General features: G+C 49.2%; 1 protein-coding gene across 4 annotated transcripts in view; it reads left to right on the plus strand.

Moving 5' to 3' along the window:
• LOC139234030 (neogenin-like) overlaps nt 1–21,155 on the plus strand; it is a 164,667-nt gene that overhangs the window by 46,576 nt on the left and 96,936 nt on the right. For all 4 annotated transcript variants that reach the window (XM_070864881.1, XM_070864884.1, XM_070864883.1 and 1 more), the window contains exon 2: nt 10,148–10,465. In XM_070864881.1, coding sequence (XP_070720982.1) covers nt 10,148–10,465 — 318 coding nt within the window. The remainder of the gene's footprint in view (nt 1–10,147; nt 10,466–21,155) is intronic.

Here is a 21,155-nt window from a genome sequence, read left to right on the forward strand (position 1 = left end):
ATGTGGATTGAACACAAACAGCAGCACGCGGCTGACAGCTTGTGTCCAGCGGAACTCCGCCTCACGCCCCCAGTTCCAACAGAGCCTGGAGCGCTGCCTCACTCCTAGTCACTGAATGTTACATCCTGGAGAGATTGTATCAGCTCTATGCGCACATCAGCACCAGCACTGACTGCGACTGTGCCCAAAATAGGAGGGCTTCTTCACCGTGCCAATCCTTGCTGCCCCGCTGCGTGACATTTTCTTTTTGCCCCTCCCCCCTCTCTCCTGGGGGCTGCTGACTCCACGCTGTTCAGCCCCCGACTCCTGGCCATGCACCCCCCCCCCCCACTCCTGGCCAAACAGCCCCCTCCCCGCCGGACTCCTGGTCAAGCAGACCCCCCCCCCTCCCCGGACACCGCACTGAGCAGGTCTCCCCTGGACTCCTTACTGTGCAGCCCCCCCCCCCCCTCCGGGCTCCTCGCTGTGCCCCCCCCCCCGGGCTCCTCGCTGGGTTCGGGTCTAGATGTAGAGGCTGCCTATGATGTATGAATGATGAATGTCAGCAGGATGTCAATTGTTGCTTTATTATTGCGGGTTTCCGGGGGATTCTTAAAGCCCATGGCTTCCTCCAGCCTCCTGGAAAACTCCTTGGATGCGTAATAATTGGGGATTTGTGTGTTTTTGTGTAAGAGATATAAAAACACCTGAAATCTGCAATGGACTGGAAATGGCTGCAGGCGTTGACCAGATCTACCACACCATCCTCATCCACTGCCTCTCCTTCATTATCCAGCTCAGTGGCACTGCCCTTGTTTGGAATCTCTCCAGGATCTATCCTTGGCCCCCTTCACTTCCTTAATTACATGCTGCCCCTTGGCGACGTCATCCTCATACGGAGTCGGCTTCTACAGGTACGCTGACGGCACGCAGCTCTTCCTCTCCAGCACCTCTCGACCCCTCCATCGCCTCTGTGTTGCCGCACTGCTTGTTCAACACCCCATCCTGGATGAGCTGCAATTCCCTCCAGTTAAAGAGTGGGGAAGACTGAAGCTATTGTCTTCACCATAAACTTTGTTCCCTTGATTCCATCCACCTCTCCGGTCACTGTCTCAGGCTGAACCAGACAGTTTGCAACCAAGGTATTCTATGTGACCCTGAGTTGAGCTTCCGACACCATATCCTCTCCATCACTAAAACTGCCTACTTCAACCTCTGTAACATCGCTCGACTCCCTCCCACCCCTTCCCCCACCTCAGCTCTCTGCTGCTGAAACCCTGATCTGCGCCTTTGTTATCTGAATATTGTTTCAACCTTCATCTGGCCGTCCTCCCATCTTCCACCCTCCATGAACTCATCAATAAGTCTACTGCCTGAATCCGATCCCTCACTAAGTCCTGCTCATCCGTCACTTGGGCGCTCACTGACCTCCGTTAGCTCCCGGTCCCACAACGCCTTGACTTCAAAATTCTCAATTTTACAATGAAACCGCTTCATTGCTTTGCCCCTCCTTGTGCTGTAACCTTCTCCAGCCCTACAGCCCTGTCTAGCCTTTGACTTGCTGTGTTTTTCCAGCATTTCTGTATCTGTTTATATTCCCTTTCCCAACTGCAGCTGACTTGTCCACCGACGCTATGTCGCTGATGCTCAGAAGCTGTTCCCTGCTTTTCTGCAGTTTGTTACACAAACATTTTTCACACAGTGGACCTGGTTTCTCTGCAGTTGGTTTGGGGGGGGCAGGGGTTCCCCTGGCAGAGAGGTGGGATTGTCCCCAGTAGATCTTCCTCTGTGATCTCACTACCAGAGCCGCTGTTGGACTCCTTGCGATGGGTGAGAGGTGTGTTTGCTGAATCCTGAGAGTGAAATGGCTAGTTCATTGCCTGTCACGGGACAATATTTGACATTAAGAAACATGGGTGAAGGGGTCAGCCCCATTGGGAGGGACCGCACCAAGATTGAAAAGAGATGCGGTAAATCAGGAAGAAGCAGTTGACACAAAACCTGTTAAAAGCCTGTGCATTGGAGGCGGAAGAGAATAGGAAGAAGGACTTGCATTTATATAACGCCTTTCACTACCTCAGGCTGTCCCAAAGCACTTTACAGCCAATTAAGTATTTTTTTAAAAGTGTAATCACTTGTAATATAGGAAACACGGCAGCCAATTTGCACACACTAAGATCCCACAATCAGCAATGAGATAATGACCAGATAATCTGTTTTAGTGATGTTGGTTGAGGGATAAATATTGGCCCAGGATACTGGGAGAACTCTTGAGGGAGGTGAGGCGTTCTACAGTTTTGAAATCCTGGGAAAGAATGAATTGGAGTGGCAGGTGGCAGTCTGATCTTCATTTCAGTGCAGTCAGGATACAGGGAGAGGGGAGAGTGAGGAAGGCAGTGGATTTGAGCTTAGTTCCTAGAGAGATGCAAGTACTACTGGCAGTGAGCTCTCTGATCAGATAGATTCTGCTCTTTGCCCATGTTCCAATCTTTCAGTCTTTGAATGTTTCTTCTAAAGATTGGAGCTCTGTGCAGGGTATGTGTTCCTCGTGTGTGACTATGCTGTATGGTGTAGTGTTCAGCGATTGTGGAGCTCTCTTTATTCTCAACCCTAACCCAGCAGGACTGCCAGGAATTCTCGTGCATGGAACTATCCCTTCAGGCCCCAACACCACACTGCTGCGAATAACAAATTTCAAAGACAATGGATTTGATGTGACGAGCTGCTGTCGGGCCCCCCGAGAGCACTGGTCGCACGGGCAGTGTGTGTACTTTATAGATTGGAACCGTGCTGCATATTGTGATAGTGGGCAGAATATTAATCTCCCAGTGCTCCGAAATAGATACGTTTGATAAAATGGAATCTATCTAGAGTCAGTTTATTCCTAATCTTCCTAGGACTGAAAATAAGGACAGGGGCAAATATTACTTGCTGTGTGGGGTTCGGCCAAACCCGTTTTGTCTTTTTTCAAATCTCTGTAATATCAGATAAGGAACAGAGGATGATGCTTATTCACAGGGAGATTTGTCTGGGAAATGCAAGCAGTGGGAGGTGATGAAATTCAGGACACACAGAGGCCAGACTGCTTCATTTACAGTGTAGGTTAGTGGGAGGAGACCAGAGCTTGTGCGAATAAAGCACTTGGTCCGATTTAATAGGCTTGTTTGAGGTGGTGCACCCCGGTGCACGTTATATCTCTCCAGTTAGCCTCTATCTGTGATTCAGCTCAAAGTCCCACCACTCCTTTGTCTCCTTCATTATAAGTCTCCATTATATCCAAGTCTCTGTAACCTTACCTCTCTTTGTCTCAGCCAATGCTTTCTTTGTGTGTCTGTCTCACTTTTTCTATCTCTCTACCTTATTTCTATCCATCTACCTCTCTGCTCCCCATGCCCCATCTTTCTTTCTCTCTGCCTCCCACTTCCTCTTTCTGCCTTTTTTGCTTTCCCCTCTTGCTCTGCCCCTTCTCCGTCGCCTCCCTTTGTCTAACTCTCTTACTTTCTGCCTATTTCTCTCTCGCTCTCAGCCCCACTCTCTTGCTCTCTCTCTCGCTCTCTGCCCCCCCTCTCTCTCTCGCTCTCTGCCCCTCTCTCTCACTCTCTGCCTCTCTCTCTCGCTCTCTGCCCCACTCTCTCTCTCCCTGCCCCCCCCTCTCTCTCTCTCTGCCCCCCCCCCCTCTCTCTCTCTCTGCCCCCCTCTCTCTCTCACTCTCTGCCCCCCCTCTCTCGCTTTCTGCCTCTCTCTGGCTCTCTGCCCACCTCTCACTCTCTGCCCCCCTCTCTCGCTCTCTGCCCCTCTCTGGCTCTCTGCCCACCTCTCTCTCTCTGCCCCCCCTCTCTCTCTGCACCCCTCCCTCTCTCTTGCTCTCTGCTCCCCTCTCTCACTCTCTGCCCCCTCTCTCGCTCTCCGCCCCTCCCTCTCGTTCTCTGCCCCTCTCTCTCGGCCTCTCGCTCTCTGCTCCCTCTCTCTCTCTGCCCCTCTCTCTCACTCTCTGCTCCTCTCTCTCGCTCTCTGCCCCCCTCTCTCGCTCTCTGCCCCCCTACTCTCGCTCTCTTTCTCTCTGCCCCCTCTCTCACTCTCTGCCCCCCCTCTCTCACTCTCTGCCCCTCTCTCTCGCCTCTCTTCCCCTCTCTCTTGTATCTACTTCTGTCTCAGGATAGCTTCTCTCAATCGTTTTGCTTCTTCCCCATCATTGTAAGGGTCTCAGTGTTGTGCACACACAGCCTCAGTAAGTCTCTCCTGTAGCAGTGTTTACTAACGATACTTGACTTGGGCTGCTCAGCATCTTGTGTTCCAGGTTCTACATTCACAGTAATCTGTGCCCCAGTTGGAGGGTTTGGCTTCTGAGGGCTGTTATAAGAGTGGAGTGGCTTTAATTGTAAGTGTGTGACACGACCTCAAGTCTGAAAACATGGCCTGTTTAAGAAAGTATGAGGTCACTGGCTGCAGTGCGCTCTTCATTAAGGAGCTGTTCAAATACAATTAGCCTTAACAGTGTTCATCAGTTATTATCAATGTCAGTCATGTCAATGAGGGAACGTATTATATGTGTGGGTGGCACCCCACTCACTGAACACGAATTTTAATTGCTGGATCTTTACTGGTGGGTTGCAATATAATGCTCCAGTATGCATTGTTTAAAGCCAGGTGGAACATTATGAGGAGTTACAGCATGATCACTGCTTGTAGTCACACCTATAGTTTCGGCATTAGGGTGAAGCACAAGAGACTGCTGGTGCCTGGAGAGCTGTATCCCAGCAAAGGGTCAGTTAGCACCTTTGGGAGAGGAGGAAACTGGTGGGTGGGGGTTGGGGGGGGGGAGGGGCGGGAGGTGTCGGAGTGGATGAGCCAAATGTCCGGATTAGCAGAGAGGCAAGATGTACAATGAGTATCTACCGATCCCAGGCAGAGCACAGGCAACTCTCAGCGAGGTGACTTCAGCCCCAGCTTTCTGCTGTGTAGGTGCAAAGGTTATGTGGAGCAGTGCTGATTGGGCCAGGAAATGGCACGAGAGATATGATGGAAGTGATCTGAAAGACTGTGTCAAGGACTGTCAGTCGTGATCCTTTGAGAAGCTTGTCACAATGTGATGGAGGTAATACGAGAGTGGGCAGCTCTTATTGAAACTGGCCTCCTTTGTTCTGTCACTCAGAGCCTAGCTGCTGCGAGATGTCGTTTAGCCTTAGGGTGCCTCCCTGCTTTCTCCCTGTCTCCCGTTCATTTAATTCTCAGCATTGCAAACCAAGTCTGCTCCAAAGAGGACATCTCACCATCAGTGAGAGACATACGATGATTTAATTAATATATCTTTTATTTTTATGTTTGTTTCTGCTGTATTCAGAAAGATAGTACCGGCATCATCTGACTTGGAAGAAATCACTGAGCCCGAGTGTGAGGCAGTTGGAGTAATATCAGTGAAGAAGCACTCAGTACAGGCTAGGAGGTGTAACTGGGTCAAACGGTACGAGGGTACTATTCGACTGTGCCCGTTTCCACATGCTGCTGGGCTCAGTACCTCTTCCTAGCCACTACCCTGCGTTACTAACAGAATCTCAACTGATGTTAATCCCATTCCCTCACAGTGATATCCTCTAGACAGAATGTCAAGGTTGCCGTTAACATTATAGAGTCTCCAGTCATCAGAGCGACGTGGAATTCTACCAGCACGTTTATGCTCACTGCCTTTTCATCCTCTTGGGGTTTCAGTGATGGTGTCTGCTTCAGTGTCTCAGAGTATAGCCTGCCCCTATTAAACACCCCAATCCTGGAAAGGTCTACTGTGTGAAATTTGAATTCTGTGCCAACTTACTCCGGTTTAAACCAATCTCATGTTGTTATGGGCATTGTTAGTTTTGTGTGCCTGGGGCGGCGGGGCGAGCTAATTGAAAAGAAAGAAGATGCCTCTCAGAAATGTCTCAAAGTGTTTCACATACTGCTGTCATATAAGTGGAGGAAGTGGCTGAGCTCCTCGAGTCTCATCGTCGAGAGCATGCAGAAACCAAGCGCAGGCAGCGGAAGGAGCGTGCGGCAAACCAGTCCCACCCTCCCCTTCCCTCAACCACTGTCTGTCCCACATGTGACAGAGACTGTGGTTCTCGTATTGGACTGTGCAGCACCTAAGAACTCATGCTAAGAGTGGAAGCAAGTCTTGCTCAATTCCAAGGGATTGCCGATGATGATGATGATGATGATAGGCAAACATGACCTCCATTTTATGCATCACAACATTCCACAGATTGTTTTTGGTATCGTTGGATGAGGGAAGAATGTTGGCCAAGACTCCGGGGAAAACTCCCTGCTATTTGGGTAGTGCCGTGTGATCCTTAACATCCCTTAAGCAGAAAAACGGGGGCTTGGTAATAACTGCTAATTATGTGATAACATATTCAACAACAACAACTTGTATTTATATAGCACCTTTCACGTAGTAAAACGTCCCAAGGTGCTTCACAGGAGTGTTATAAAGACAAAAAATTGACACTGAGCCACATAAGGTGAAATTAGGGCAGATGACCAAAAGCTTGGTCAAAGAAGTAGGTTTTAAGGAGCATCTTAAAAGAAGAAGAGGGTAGAGAGGCGGAGCGGTTTAGGCAGGGAATTCCAGAGAGCTTGGAAGCTAGGCAACAGAAGGCACAGCCACCAATGGTTGAGTGATTACAATCAGGGATGCTCAAATAAGCAGACATCTTGGGGAGTGGGGGGGCGGTTGTGGGGCTGCAGGAGATTGCAGAGATAGGGAGGGGAAAGGCCAAGGAGGGATTTGAAAAGAAGGATGAGAATTTTTAAATCGAGGCATTGCTTAATCGGGAGCCAGTGTAGGTCAGCGGGCACAGGGTGATGGGTGAGCGGGACTTGGTGTGAGTTAGGACAAGCTCCCAGCGCAGCGAGAGAGAGTTCAATGTGAGAGAGACTTGGATATCATCCAGATTTCTCCACCAAGCTTCTGGATTTATTCCACCTGCACTCTTCTATTTTGCAGTGACCTTGTTCTTCCGCTGACAGTCCCACCTCAAATAGCTCTGCCTAATCTCAACATCAACTGTATGCCGTCTTACTTGGTCTCACTGAACATGCACAGTAAAACAAACATGTTTTCTTCCCTTCTGTCGAATGGTGATGCTGGTGTGCAGTTCACTACTGGCAACCTCCGATACCTTGCCCAAGGCATTGTTCTCATGCACTCACCGAGCCAGTGAGTGTTGGCAGACTATCCGACGATGGAATATGTCACAAGTGAGCTCGATTCTGTTCTCATCTGCTCATCTCCCAGAGGCCTCATAAGCTGAAGGCACAGTTAGACCGGCACTAATGTTCCTGCCAGCAGAGGCTGCTTGGAATGGGGACGGACCTTCATGGGCCGCACATCTGCTTTTGGACATCCTGTCACAGCATCTGGTGAACATGTGCGAGGCTGGCACTGGCTATCCTGTCATGTAACCAGCACTTTTAGTGGCTGCTGCATCATGTTGATGATTTACAAACACCATGAAGACATTTTGGGATATATCACTGGATAGCCATTAATTTTCTCCCCACCACTTATTTCTCTCCTGAAGATGCTGATTCTCCCTGGGGTACAGTCCCTGAAGGTGCTGATTCTCCCTGGGGTACAGTCCCTGAAGGTGCTGATTCTCCCTGGGGTACAGTCCCTGAAGGTGCTGACTCTCCCTGGGGTACAGTCCCTGAAGGTGCTGACTCTCCCTGGGGTACAGTCCCTGAAGGTGCTGACTCTCCCTGGGGTACAGTCCCTGAAGGTGCTGACTCTCCCTGGGGTACAGTCCCTGAAGGTGCTGACTCTCCCTGGGGTACAGTCCCTGAAGGTGCTGACTCTCCCTGGGGTACAGTCCCTGAAGGTGCTGACTGTCCCTGGGGTACAGTCCCTGAAGGTGCTGACTCTCCCTGGGGTACAGTTTCTGAAGGTGCTGACTCTCCCTGGGGTACAGTCCCTGAAGGTGCTGACTCTCTCTGGGGTACAGTGCCTGAAGGTGCTGAGTCTCCCTGGGGTACAGTTCCTGAAGGTGCTGACTCTCCCTGGGGTACAGTTCCTGAAGGTGCTGACTCTCCCTGGGATACAGTCCCTGAAGGTGCTAACTCTCACTGGGGTACAGTCCCTGAAGGTGCTGACTCTCACTGGGGTACAGTCCCTGAAGGTGCTGACTCTCACTGGGGTACAGTCCCTGAAGGTGCTGACTCTCCCTGGGATACAGTCCCTGAAGGTGCTAACTCTCACTGGGGTACAGTCCCTGAAGGTGCTGACTCTCCCTGGGGTACAGTCCCTGAAGGTGCTGACTCTCACTGGGGTACAGTTGCATAGGTCTCCAAGTTCTCTAATACTTCACTCATATAGCCATTCTTCTTCGTCCCTCTACCCAAAGAGTTGATAAAGAGCACCAATAGGCTATTCAACTATGGAGGGCAATCCTATCATCACCCGAGGTGTTTAATCCGTGGCAGGAATTACCAGATAATGATCAGCAGCAAGAACTTTTTTTAAATTTCAAAATATACTTTATTCATAAAAAAATCTGTACAGTACATTCAAAGGCATTTCAATACCTTTAGCTGCGGTCAGCAATCCCATACACTATTATTTGGGTGCTGACGGCAGTTCCGTTCGTTACATTTTCTTGTTTTCCAGTTCAAGTGCAATTCGGTCCAATACGGGATACCTTGTAGTACATTCAAACAAATTACATTTCATGTGTCACTATACAGTACACTCAGCAGGAACCCAGAGGCCACTTGTAGCGCTCCTTACCAGCAACCTGAGTGAGATCAGGTAACTCAGCACGGACTGATGATGGAACTTGGGGCTTTCTGGTCAGCATGGCTCAGTCCGGCACCCTTGGTAGCGTTTTAATCACCAGGCTGGCCATTGTAAAAGGGGACCCTTGGTTTAAGAGTTCCAGGTATTACTGTGGAGTCAACTTACTGAGAGCCTATGAGGTGCTGCTATTGTGAAGGATTATGGTCCTCAAATTCTCAGAGCTCGCAGCTAAGTGCTCAGTCTACAGGACTGATGGGAAGTAGGATTAGCTGAAGAGGAATTAAATAGTCGGAGGGTGCTTGGAGCTGCTAACAAGACCCAGCACAGCGTTGGTGTTTAATGTGTTGATCACAATCTCGACACGTTGCTTTGAGCGACCAAGTGACACATTTTCAGTGATAGCAGTGGGCTTTATTTCACATTAATATGTGTGTGTTAGGCTGCGCCTCGTGTTCCAGTGTGTGGCATTCTTTTTGTGGTTGAAGCACAGTCTCGATGTGCAGCCGTGCACCTGATTTGCATTTCTGAAATCGAAATTACAGCTCCCATTGAGTGTTTGCCAGCCTTGGCTCAGCCTCCAGTCACATCTGCAAATCTCCATCCCCATTCATTTCACTCGCGTTCCAGTCACATTCCAGATATTTTCTCTTTTCTCCTGAAGACATTAACCCATGCTGGTGTGCAGCTCCCTGGGTGCAAGCAGCCCTGTGGTTCCCAGCTCAAATGACCGTCCTCCGCGTGAGACATGACTATGAGTATCAGCAGGCAATTTAACCACGTGGGGCATCGCAGCTGATCCTCTCCAGTTGGCAGCCACAGGTTTGCTTTCCTGCTGAGCTGACTGGGTAGTGATCAGAAATGAGAGTGCTGCTCGATTTCCCCACCCCTCCCCATATTGAAGCCAAAGGCAGTGCATGTATTGCTGCCCCAACTGAGCTCAGCAAATTGCTGCTGAGTAAAGCTCCTGGGACCCTCCGACTCTTGTCACTCATCCCACACTGAGCAGTGCATTCATCCACTGGGCACTGTGGGGGTTTGGACTGATTCCTTCAGCCTTGGCTGGTTTCTGGGCTGGCTGCGGATCTGGTGTTGATGTTCGTGCGCAGATGTCACAATCCATTATTTTTCTGCCCCACTGTTGAACACACTTGTTTTAAACACAAGGAGTTTATTTTACAGAAATATGAAGTGTTCTGTCGGGTGGGTGGTGGATACAAATTCCGTCGTTGCCTTCAAAAGGGAATTGGATAAATACTTGAAGGAGAAAAAGTGCAGGATTATGGGGAACGAGCGGGGAGTGGGACTAACTGGATCGATATTCAATGGGCTGAATGGCCTTCCTCTGTGCTGTACTATTCCAGGATTCTTTTAGTTTAATGTTGCTTCTCCGTTTCTCTCCAGAATCTGTCATCCGAACATTCACCCCTTTCTACTTCACTGTGGAACCCGCAGATACGCTTGCAATACGAGGCTCCTCAGTAATACTGAACTGTTCGGTGTTCGCTGAACCCGCTGTCAAAATTGAGTGGAGGAAAGACGGGACGTACCTTAACCTGGTTTCAGATGAACGCAGGCAGATGCTTCCGGAAGGTTCCCTGTTGATACAGAGCGTGGTACATTCGAAACACCACAAACCTGACGAGGGATTTTATCAGTGCGTGGCCACGATCGATAGTCTGGGAACCATTGTGAGCAGGACCGCCAGGATGGCAGTAGCAGGTGGGTGCTGTTGTGCCGTGTTACCCTCGGGAGCAGCGCCTCTCGCTCTTCCACTGAGCATCGGCTGACACTTGTTTCCTGTACATTTCCATCGCACATTCAGCTTCAAAACCCCATTCCTACCTGATGGAATGATTGCACTACCCCTTCTAATTCACGCTGCCTCCCCTCGCGCCTCCCCCCCCCCCCCCCCCAACAAGTGTTCCGCGCAACAAGTGGCTGGTTAAACTCTGGCAGAAAGAAAAAAAAAGTCTTGCATTTATATAGCGCCTTTCACGCCCTCAGGACGTCCCGAAGCACTTTACAGCCACTGAAGTACTTTTGAAGCGTAGTCACTGTTGTAATGTAGAAATCGCGGCAGCCAATTTGCTCACAGCAAGCTCCCACAAATAGCAATGTGATAACGTCCAGATAATCTGTTTTGTGATGTTGATTGGGGGATAAATAATGGCCAGAATTCCGGGGAGAACTCGTCTGCTCTTCCTCTAAATAATGCCATGGCATCTTTCATGCCCACCTGAGAGCGCACACCAGGCCTCGGTTTAATGTCTCATCCGAAAGGCAGTAATTTTATGCTCACTTGGGTCCTATGCCTTAGTTCTTGCCAACCTGTGCCTCGTATCTCTGGGCTCTATCCCGAGGGGGAGAAAGTGTGGAAATGGATATGGTTCCTATGGATTTCTCACTAGTTCCGATTGGAGACTCTTCAGTACGATGGTGAGTTTCTGTGTGTGTTGGGTGCCTGTCTGACCCCTGTTCACCTCATGCTAAATGCAGCATGCACAATAACCTGGGCCAGAGACAGTCACTGCACAGCAACACGGCCAAACACAGGCTGCTCTTGGAGCTCAGCACTCCACATAAACATCAGAATCCTCTGCAGTTCATGGAACTAGCTTTCTTGGGATATTTTGGGAGCATATTCTCTTATTGTTTATAGACAAACCTCTGGGCAATATTTGTAGCTGGTTTAAGAGTGCTGCCATGTTGTCAATACTTAGGTGACTACGGAGCATGTCAAAGTTCAGCAATGATCTTATTCAGTGGCGGAGCAGGATCGAGGAGGCTGCATGGCCTACTCCTGCTCCTAGTTTTTATGTAATGGCCACTCACATCATGTAGCTGCCTGGGACACTCGGCCCTCTGTTAACAAGTGTTGCAACTTAAGTGCTTCCTTCTCCAGGCTGGCCTCAAAACTAGAAACATAGAAAATAGGAGCAGTAGTAGGCCATTCAGCCCTTCGAGTCTGCACTGCCATTCAATATGATCATGGCTGATCCTCTATCTCAACACCATATTCCCACTTTTTCCCCGTACCCCTTGATGTCTTTTATGTCTAGAAATCTATCTATCTCCCTCCAATATATTCAGTGACTTGGCCTCCACGGCCTTCTGTGGTAGAGGATTCCACAGGTACACCACCCTCTGAGTGAAAAAATGTCTCCTTATCTCAGTCCTAAATTTCCTAACCCGTACCCTGAGACTATGACCCCTTGTTCTAGACTTCCCAGCCAGGGGAAACATCCTCCCTGCATCCAGTCTGTCCAACCCAGAATTTTATACGTTTCAATGAGATCCCCTCTCATTTTTCTAAACTCTAGTGAATACAGATCTAGTCGACCCAATCTCTCCTCATAGACAGTCCTGCCATCCCATGAACCAGTCTGGTGAACCTCCCTACATGGCAAGTATATCCTTTCTTTAGGTAAGGAGACCAAAACGGCACACAATACTCCAGGTGCGGTCTCACCAAGGCCCTGTATAACTGTAGTAAGACATCCTTGCTCAAACCCTCTTGCGATGAAGGCCAACATACCATTTGCCTTCCGAACTGCTTGCTGCACCTGCATGTTTGCTTTCAATGACTGGTGTACAAGAACACCCAGGTCCCTCTGTACATCGACACTTCTGAAGCCATCACAATTTAAATAATACTTTCTCCTTATGTTTTTCCTACCAAAGTGGATAACTTCACCTTTATCTATGGCATACTGCATCTGCCACATGTTTGCCCACTCACTCAACCTATCTAAATCGCCTTGCAACGTCTTTGCATCCTCCTCACAACTCACAATCCCACCTAGTTTTCTGTCGTCAGCAAACTTGGAAATATTACATTTGGTTCCCTCATCCAAATCATTTATATATATTGTGAATAGCTGGGGCCCAAGCACTGATCCCTGTGGTACCCCACTAGTCACTGCCCGCTACCCCAAAAAAGACCCGTTTATTCCTACTCTCTGTTACCTGTCAATTAACCAATTTTCAATCCATGCCAATACATTACCCCCAGTCCTATGTGCTTTAATTTTGCACACTAACCTCTTATGTGGGACTTTATCAAAGGCATTCTGAAAATCCAAATACACTACATCTACTGGTTCTCCCTTATCTATTCTATCAGTTACATCCTCAAAAAACTCCAGTAGGTTTGTCAAACATGATTTTCCTTTCATAAATCCATGTTGCCGTTGTTTAATCCCGTTGATATTATCACATCCTTTATAATAGACTCTAGCATTTTCCCACGACTGATGTCAGGCTAACCGGTCTGTAGTTCCCTGTTTTCTCTCTCCCTCCTTTTTTAAATAGTGGGGTTACATTTGCCACCCTCCAATCTGCAGGAACTGTTCCATAATCTATAGAATATTGGAAGATGACAACCAATGCATCTACTATTTCCATGGCTACCTCTTTTAGTACTCTGGGATGCAGATCATCAGGTCTTGGGGATTTATCGTTTTCAGTCCCATTAGTTTCTAATAATCATTTCCTTTAATTCCTCTTGCTCACTCGACCCTAGCATTTCTGGGACGTTATTTGTGTCCTCTTCCGTGAAGACAGAACCGAAGTATTTATTTAATTGTTCTGCCATATCCTTGTTCCCCATTACAAATTCTCCCGTTTCTGTCTGTAAAGGACCTACATTTGTCTTCACTAATCTTTTTCTTTTTACGTACTTGTAGAAACTTTTGCAATCAGTTTTTATGTCCCTTGCAAGTTTACTCTCATACTCTATTTTTTCCCTCTTAATCAATCTCTTGGTCCCTTTTTGTTGCATTCTAAACTGCTCTCAATCCTCAGGCTTGCTACTTTTTCTGGCAACTTTGTATAACTTCTCTTTGGATCTAATGCTATCCTTCGTTGTTTTTGTTAGCCATGGTTGGGCCACTTTTCCTTTTGTGTTTTTACGCCAGAAAGGAATGTATAACTATTGTAATTCATGCATTCGTTCCTAAATATTAGCCATTACCTGTCCACCGTCATGTTTTTTAATGAATCTTTCCAATCTATCATAGCCGATTTATTCCTCATACCTTTGTAGTTTCCTTTGTTTAGATTTAGGATCCTAGTTTCAGATTGGACAACTTCACATTCCATCTTAATAAAGAATTCAATCTTGTTATGGTCACTCTTCCCTAAAGGACTCTGCACCACAAGACTATTAATTAACTCCTTCTCATTACACAATACCCAATCTTGGATAGCCTGTTCCCTAGTAGGCTCCTCAATATTAAATTAGAGTTTATCAACTTCAGTGATTTTAACTTTTGTATTACAGAACTAATCTGTAGGAACCATTCCCATTTTAACACTTTCTTACCCTAGGATTACAACCCACTTAGCTCACTGGAGTACCGTTCCTGAAGGTGCTGACTCTCCCTGGGGTATAGTTCCTGAAGGTGCTGACTCTCCCTGGGGTACAGTCCCTGAAGGTTCTGACTCTCCCTGGGGTATAGTTCCTGAAGGTGCTGACTTTCCCTGGGGTACAGTCCCTGAAGGTTCTGACTCTCCCTGGGGTACAGTCCCTGAAGGTGCTGACTCTCCCTGGGGTACAGTCCCTGAAGGTTCTGACTCTCCCTGGGGTACAGTCCCTGATGGTGCTGACTCTCCCTGGGGTATAGTTCCTGAAGGTGCTGACTGTCCCTGGGGTACTAGTCCCTGAAGCTGCTGACTCTCCCTGGGGTACAGTCCCTGAAGGTGCTGACTCTCCCTGGGGTACAGTCCCTGAAGGTGCAGACTCTCCCTGGGGTACAGTCCCTGAAGGTGCTGACTCTCCCTGGGGTACAGTCCCTGAAGGTGCTGACTCTCCCTGGGGTACAGTCCCTGAAGGTGCTGACTCTCCCTGGGGTACAGTCCCTGAAGGTGCTGACTCTCCCTGGGGTACAGTTCCTGAAGGTGCTGACTCTCCCTGGGGTACAGTCCCTGAAGGTGCTGACTCTCACTGGGGTACAGTCCCTGAAGGTGCTGACTCTCCCTGGGGTACAGTCCCTGAAGGTGCTGACTCTCCCTGGGGTACAGTCCCTGAAGGTGCTGACTCTCACTGGTTTACAGTTCCTGAAGGTGCTGACTCTCCCTGAAGGTGCTGACTGTCCCTGGGGTACAGTCCCTGAAGGTGCTGACTCTCCCTGGGGTACAGTTCCTGAAGGTGCTGACTCTCCCTGGGGTACAGTTCCTGAAGGTGCTGACTGTCCCTGGGGTACAGTTCCATGGGCGCTGTTTGCCGTCTAATACCTCATGCGAGTGGAATGATGGTGAAGCATCACAGAGAAGCTGAATCCTGTCCACACACATGTTGGATGGTGATCCAAGAGCAGGAACTTCGATTGAACCCTGTCCTGCCCGTAGCCCAGGATCGCTGAGATTGATTGTAATGCCTCAGCTGCTGTCTTGGCTGGGCTCTGCTTGCCCAGCACAGAGAATGGATTTAACCTGGGACCTTCTGGTCTGTGCAGGGCACTTTCACGCTGGGTGGCAAATTTACCAACTGAGGCATGAGAGAGCTGTGGAGATTAAATTGTAGTTGAACACGACAGGCCACACTGACAGCAGTGTCATTTCTGGTTGTGTAATTCGAACCGAGCGAAGTTTCTATGTGTTATAAGGATGGCTCAATCCACCTTGAACATGAACAATTATGTTCCACTCAGAAATGTCGAATCTTTTGCTGTTTACGCTGGAAGTCCTCTGGAGCTGGTTTGGGTTTTGTAGATCAGGCAGAGTTTGAATTGGATGATTAGATTGTAAGTCATGGCTGAGATTGCTGTGAGTTTTCTCAGTAATTGTACCTTCACCTTTCCATTTAATTTAAACGGTGTTTCGGAACTCAGTTTCGCACCATGTCTGGCGTGCTGCTGATCAGCATATCGAGCTCTGTCTTTCCTCCTGCCATTCACGGGGGAACTGCGAAATCCTGATGGAACTTGAAATTGTGCATGTTATTAATCTGTAGTAAATTATACAGTGTTGCAGGCGTGTCATTTTAGAAGTCATGGTGCTGAATAAAATAATTACCATACGTCCATCAGTTATGGGTTTTCAGGATTGTACCAATTACAATATGGCATGGCAAGGCGAGCACAGTTAACCCCGTGCTTCACCCAACACCATGCAATCTCGCTTAACGTTTTTGTCCCTTTCCTCTCCCGAAGTCACACAAGGTCTTGCTGGAAACTGTGTTGATAAATGCCTGTCGTTCCCCAGGACCTCAACCCAGGGGTTGTTCAGGCCCATCGTGGCTGAGGTAGCTCACTCTGGCAGAACAGAGCAAGCAGGCTGGCAACTGAGCTGAGGAACCCTCTGGTCCACATGGCTTCAGGCCACACCAGATCCCCGCCCGCGAGCTCCATATACTGTGGCGGAAACCAGTAGAATGGGAGTGTTTTATTAAACTCAGCCAAGAGCTAGTTACACCCATTGTGGTCCATGTTTTAACTGTCCACGTCTCACAGTTGTTTAATTCAAATATTCTGATAATTCACAACTTCTTTTAAGCATTAATTTCCTATGTCAGCTGTGGCTCAGTAGGTAGCAATCTCGCCTCTGAGTCAGAAGGTTGTGCGCTGAAGTTCCATTCCAGAGACTTGAGCACATTGTCTAGGCTGATACTCCAGTGCAGTACTGAAGGAGTGCTGCACTGTTGGAGGTGCTGTCTTTTTGATAAGGTATTAACTCCATCTGCTCTCTCAGGTGGAAATAAAGGTTCCCGTGACACTTTTCGAAGAAGAGCTGTGGTGTTCTCCCCGGTGTCCTGGCCGAGATTTAGCCCTCAACCAACCCCATTAAAACAGATTATCTGGTCGTTTTCACATTTCTGTGTGTAGGAGTTTGCTGTGCGCAAATTGGCTGCTGCGTTTCCCACATTACAACAGTGACTACACTTCAAAAGAACTTTAGTGGCTGCAGAGCACTTTGAGCAGTTCTGAGGTCTTGAAAGATGCTATATAAATGCAAGTCTGCTGTTCCTTTCTGATTGATTTGATAAATTATTGCAATGCCGTCATGTTGCCATTAGATGCCTCTAGTGTACATGGAGAGTACAGGAGAATACTGCCCACTAGTGTCTGATATCCAGTTTCATGAGGTCGCCGCCTGAAACATTTCTGTAAATAAGCACTTGCATTTATATAGCGCTTTATCACATCAGTCATCATGTCGCAAAGCGTTTCACATAAAACAAATTGCTATAAAGTGGAGTCAGTGTTATGCAGGCAAACACGCAGCCATTTTATGCACAGCAAGCTCCCACAAGTAGAAATGAGATTAAGTACAGTTCATTTCTTTTTGGTGTTGGCCAGGCAGCCAGCAGAATTCTCTGCTCCTTTTTAACTAGGACCACGGAATTTTTTAATATCTAACTGAATGTCAGGAACAGGCAGCTGGGCCCTCGGTTTAAGGTATCAGCCAAAGGACGGCACCTCCTACAATGTGACATTCCCTCGGTACTGCACTGAAGTGTCAGCATGCTGAGGTTGGTTTGTATTTCTCAGATTGTGTCGAGTACGATTTGTTGTACAATTTTCGGCACATTTTATTGAGAAAAGGGTGGCAGATGTTTTTGTGATGAGTAGATTCTGTGCGATGAAATCTTACCCCGAGCGTACAGGCGAGTGTGATTGGAAAGCATATGGAGCAGAAGGCCTCGGGTTCAAACCTCAGTCTGTGCTCATCACAGCTGGGTAATAGTTAGGGTGCTCCAATTAGTCTCAGCAGCCCCGGGCTAGAAGGCAAAAGATGACGGTTCCTGCTCCTGATCACCATCCGCTGACTTACAGGAAAGTTCCTCAGCACAGGTGGGCAGGATTGAGTTCAGCTGTACAGAGCTCTGGTCAGACCCTGTCTGGAGTAACAGCGTTCAGTTCTGGAATGGGTGCCCCTCAGGAATGGTTGCAGCGCAAATTCACCAGAATGATGCTGGGCCTAAAAGGGTTAAATTATGAGGACAGGTTGCATAGAGTAGGCTTGTATTACCTTGCCTACAGAAGATATAGGGGTGATCTGATTGAGGATTTGATAGGGTAGATAGAGAGAAACGATTTCCTCTGGTGGGGGGAGTCGAGAACAAGGGGGCAGAACCTTAACATTCGAGCCCGGTCATTCAGGGGTGATGTCAGGAAGCATTTCTTCACACAAAGAGCAGTGGGAATCTGGAACTCTCGCCCAGAAAGCTGTTGAGGTTGGGGGAGTCAAATGAAAATTTCAGATTTGAGATTGACAGATTTTGTTGGGTTATGGAACCAAGGCGGGTGGCTGGAGTTCAGGCTCAAGAGGCTGAATGGCCTCTTCCTGTGCCTGTGGTGAGCCGTGATGCCCCCCCATGCTCGAATAGCCCGCTGACAGTCAACATTTAGGTTCACAGATGGGCAATGGCCGCCTGGATGAAGTACCAGAAGGTGGGCTGCTTCTGAGGAGCTCAACACCAATGAGAGGCACCACTCTCATTGGGTAGAGGAAGGGAAAAGATAAGAAAAATATCCCTGAGATGACTGCTACTGGCGCTGACTATCGCACTGGCCTCGTGTGATGGTCCTGCCAGAATGCTGATGCCTCTGAGCTCAGCGCCAGAGTCATTGACCCATCAGCACCTGCCAACTACTTATCACCTACAGCGTGTCCGCGGTACCTAATTACTGTCAGCCCTGCTCTCGCTGCGTGAACGTGAACAGGATTTTCCGTTGCCTGGTTACCGAAGACAGAAAAAATGAGCTGAATGTTAGTGACCCAGTAACTCTGTGTTGTGCTGGGTCCTACTTTGTAACAGTGACTATACTTCAAAAGTGCTTTACTGGCTGTCAAGTGCTTTACTGGCTGTCCTGAGGTTGTGAAATGCGCTTTATAAATGCAAATTCTTTCTTCACTGAACTCCCCAGTTAGCAGAATATTCCTCGATATTAAAGCTGTTTTTTATTGCCGTGCGAGACCCGTGCTCGCACCACCAGTTCCCGGAAGCACAAATGTTGTGCAGCCGGCCGGCACAGGGGAGACGAAGGGGCTTCCAAACCCAGCCGTTTTATAAAAAGAAAAGACTTGCATTTATATAGTGCCTTTCATGACCACCGGACATCTCAAAGTGCTTTACAGCCAATGAAGTACTTTTTGAAGTGTAGTCGCTGTCGCTGAAGTGTAGGAAACGCAGCAGCCAATTTGCGCACAGCAAGCTCCTTTAAATAGCAATGTGATAATGACCAGATAATCTGTTTTTGTTATGTTGATTGAAGGATTAATATTGGCCAGGACACCAGGGAGAACTACCTTGCTCTTCGAAATAGTGCCATGGGATCTTTTCATCATCATCATCGTAGGCAGTATCCCCAGAATCAAGAAAGACTTGCTTCCACTCCCAAACTGATTTCTTTGATGGCTGAACAGTCCGATACGAGAGCCACAGACCCTGTTACAGGTGGGACAGACATTTGTCGAGGGAAGGGGTGGGTGGGGCTGGTTTGCTGCGCGCTCCTTCCACTGCCTGCGCTTGGCCTCTTCACGCTCTTTGCGTTGAGACTCGAAGAGCTCAGCGCCCTCCCGGATGCACTTTCTCCACCTCGGGCGGTCTGCGGCCAGGGTCTCCCAGGTGTCAGTGGTGATGTCACACTTTACCAGGGAGGCTTTGAGGATGACCTTGTAACGTTTCCGCTGTCCTCCTTTGGCTCGTTTACCATGAAGGAGCTCCGCATAAAGCATTTGCTTAGGGAGTCTCGTATCTGGCACACGAACTATGTGGCCTGTCCAGCGAAGCTGATCGAGTGTGGTCAGTGCTTCAACACTGGGGATGTTGGCCTGGTCGAGGACACTGATGTTGGTGCGCCTGTCCTCCCAGGGGATTTGCAGGATCTTGTGGCGACGTCGTTGGTGATATATCTCCAGCGACTTGAGGTGCCTTCTATACATCAGCCATGCCTCATCAGATCCATACAGGAGGGCGAGTATTACTAAGCCCATGAGCTTGGCAGTAGATTTGAGGGCCTGGTCTTCAAACACTCTTTTCCTCAGACTGCACTGGCGCACTGGAGGCGATGTTGAATCTCTGCATCAATGTCTGCCTTTGTTGATAAGAGGCTCCTGAGATATGGGAAATGGTCCATGTTGTCGAGGGCCACGCCGTGAACTTGATGACTAGAGGGCAGTGCTGTATGGCGAGGACAGGCTGGTAGAGGACCTTTGTCTTCCGGATGTTAAGCATAAGGCCCATGCTCTCATATGCCTCCGTGAATACATTGACTATATCCTGGAGTTCAGTCTCAGAATGTGCGCAGACGCAGGCATCGTCCCCATACTGCAGCTCAACGACAGAGGTTAGGGTGATCTTGGACCTGGCCTGTGATCTTTTACGTCCACCTGAGTGATCAGACGGGGCTTCGGTTCAACGTCTCATCTGAAAGACGGCCCCTCCGACAGAGCAGCACTCCCTCAGCACTGCACTGGAGGGTCAGCCTAGATTTATGTGGGTCGCTTTGCAGCTGGCTGCGTGAGACTTTCACTTTCAGGAGTTGGCAGCCTTTGCGATGTAAGTGCAGCTTACCCCTACCTATTGGTGGTTAACTAGACTTACTTAGAGAATTATTAGCAATAATTATTAGAAGGATCACGTTTTAATACGTGATGTGATATTCTCAATACCCACCCCAAACTGTTGTCTCCAGCGACCGCTGTAAGTACTTTACCTACAGCTCAACATGCTCTATGCTCACAGCTCAAGTTTAGGAGACAACCTATAGCTGTGTTATTGGCTGTTTTGTCACAGGGTAAGTGGACTCGTTTCCCAGGGCCTCCTAACCACGCTCACTCTTTCCTTACTTCAATCTAAAGCCCGAGCTTGGTATCACCTCATTACTACTTCCTGATTTACCTGAACTCTCACCTACTCTTTCCGACCTTGGTGCTGTCCAGCACCATGGGGCCACTGCCCTTCCCCTGGTGCCCTGCACCGTGGGGCCTCGGCCCTTCCCTGGTGCCCTGCACCGTGGGGCCTCGGCCCTTCCCTGGTGCCCTGCACCGTGGGGCCTCGGCCCTTCCCTGGGTGCCCTGCACCATGGGGCCACTGCTCTTCCCCTGGTGCTCTGCACCGTGGGGCCTCGGCCCTTCCCTGGGTGTCCTGCACCATGGGGCCACTGCTCTTCCCTGGGTGCCCTGCACCATGGGGCCACTGCTCTTCCCCTGGTGCCCTACACCATGGGGCCACTGCTCTTCCCCTGGTGCTCTGCACCGTGGGGCCTCGGCCCTTCCCCTGGTGCCCTACACCATGGGGCCACTGCTCTTCCCCTGTTGCTCTGCACCGTGGGGCCTCGGCTCTTCCCTGGGTGTCCTGCACCATGGGGCCACTGCTCTTCCCTGGGTGCCCTGCACCGTGGGGCCTCGGCCCTTCCCTGGGTGCCCTGCACCGTGGGGCCTCGGCCCTTCCTTGGGTGCCCTG

The sequence above is a fragment of the Pristiophorus japonicus genome, chromosome 21 (genome assembly GCF_044704955.1).
Source record: "Pristiophorus japonicus isolate sPriJap1 chromosome 21, sPriJap1.hap1, whole genome shotgun sequence".
NCBI lineage: Eukaryota > Metazoa > Chordata > Chondrichthyes > Pristiophoridae > Pristiophorus > Pristiophorus japonicus.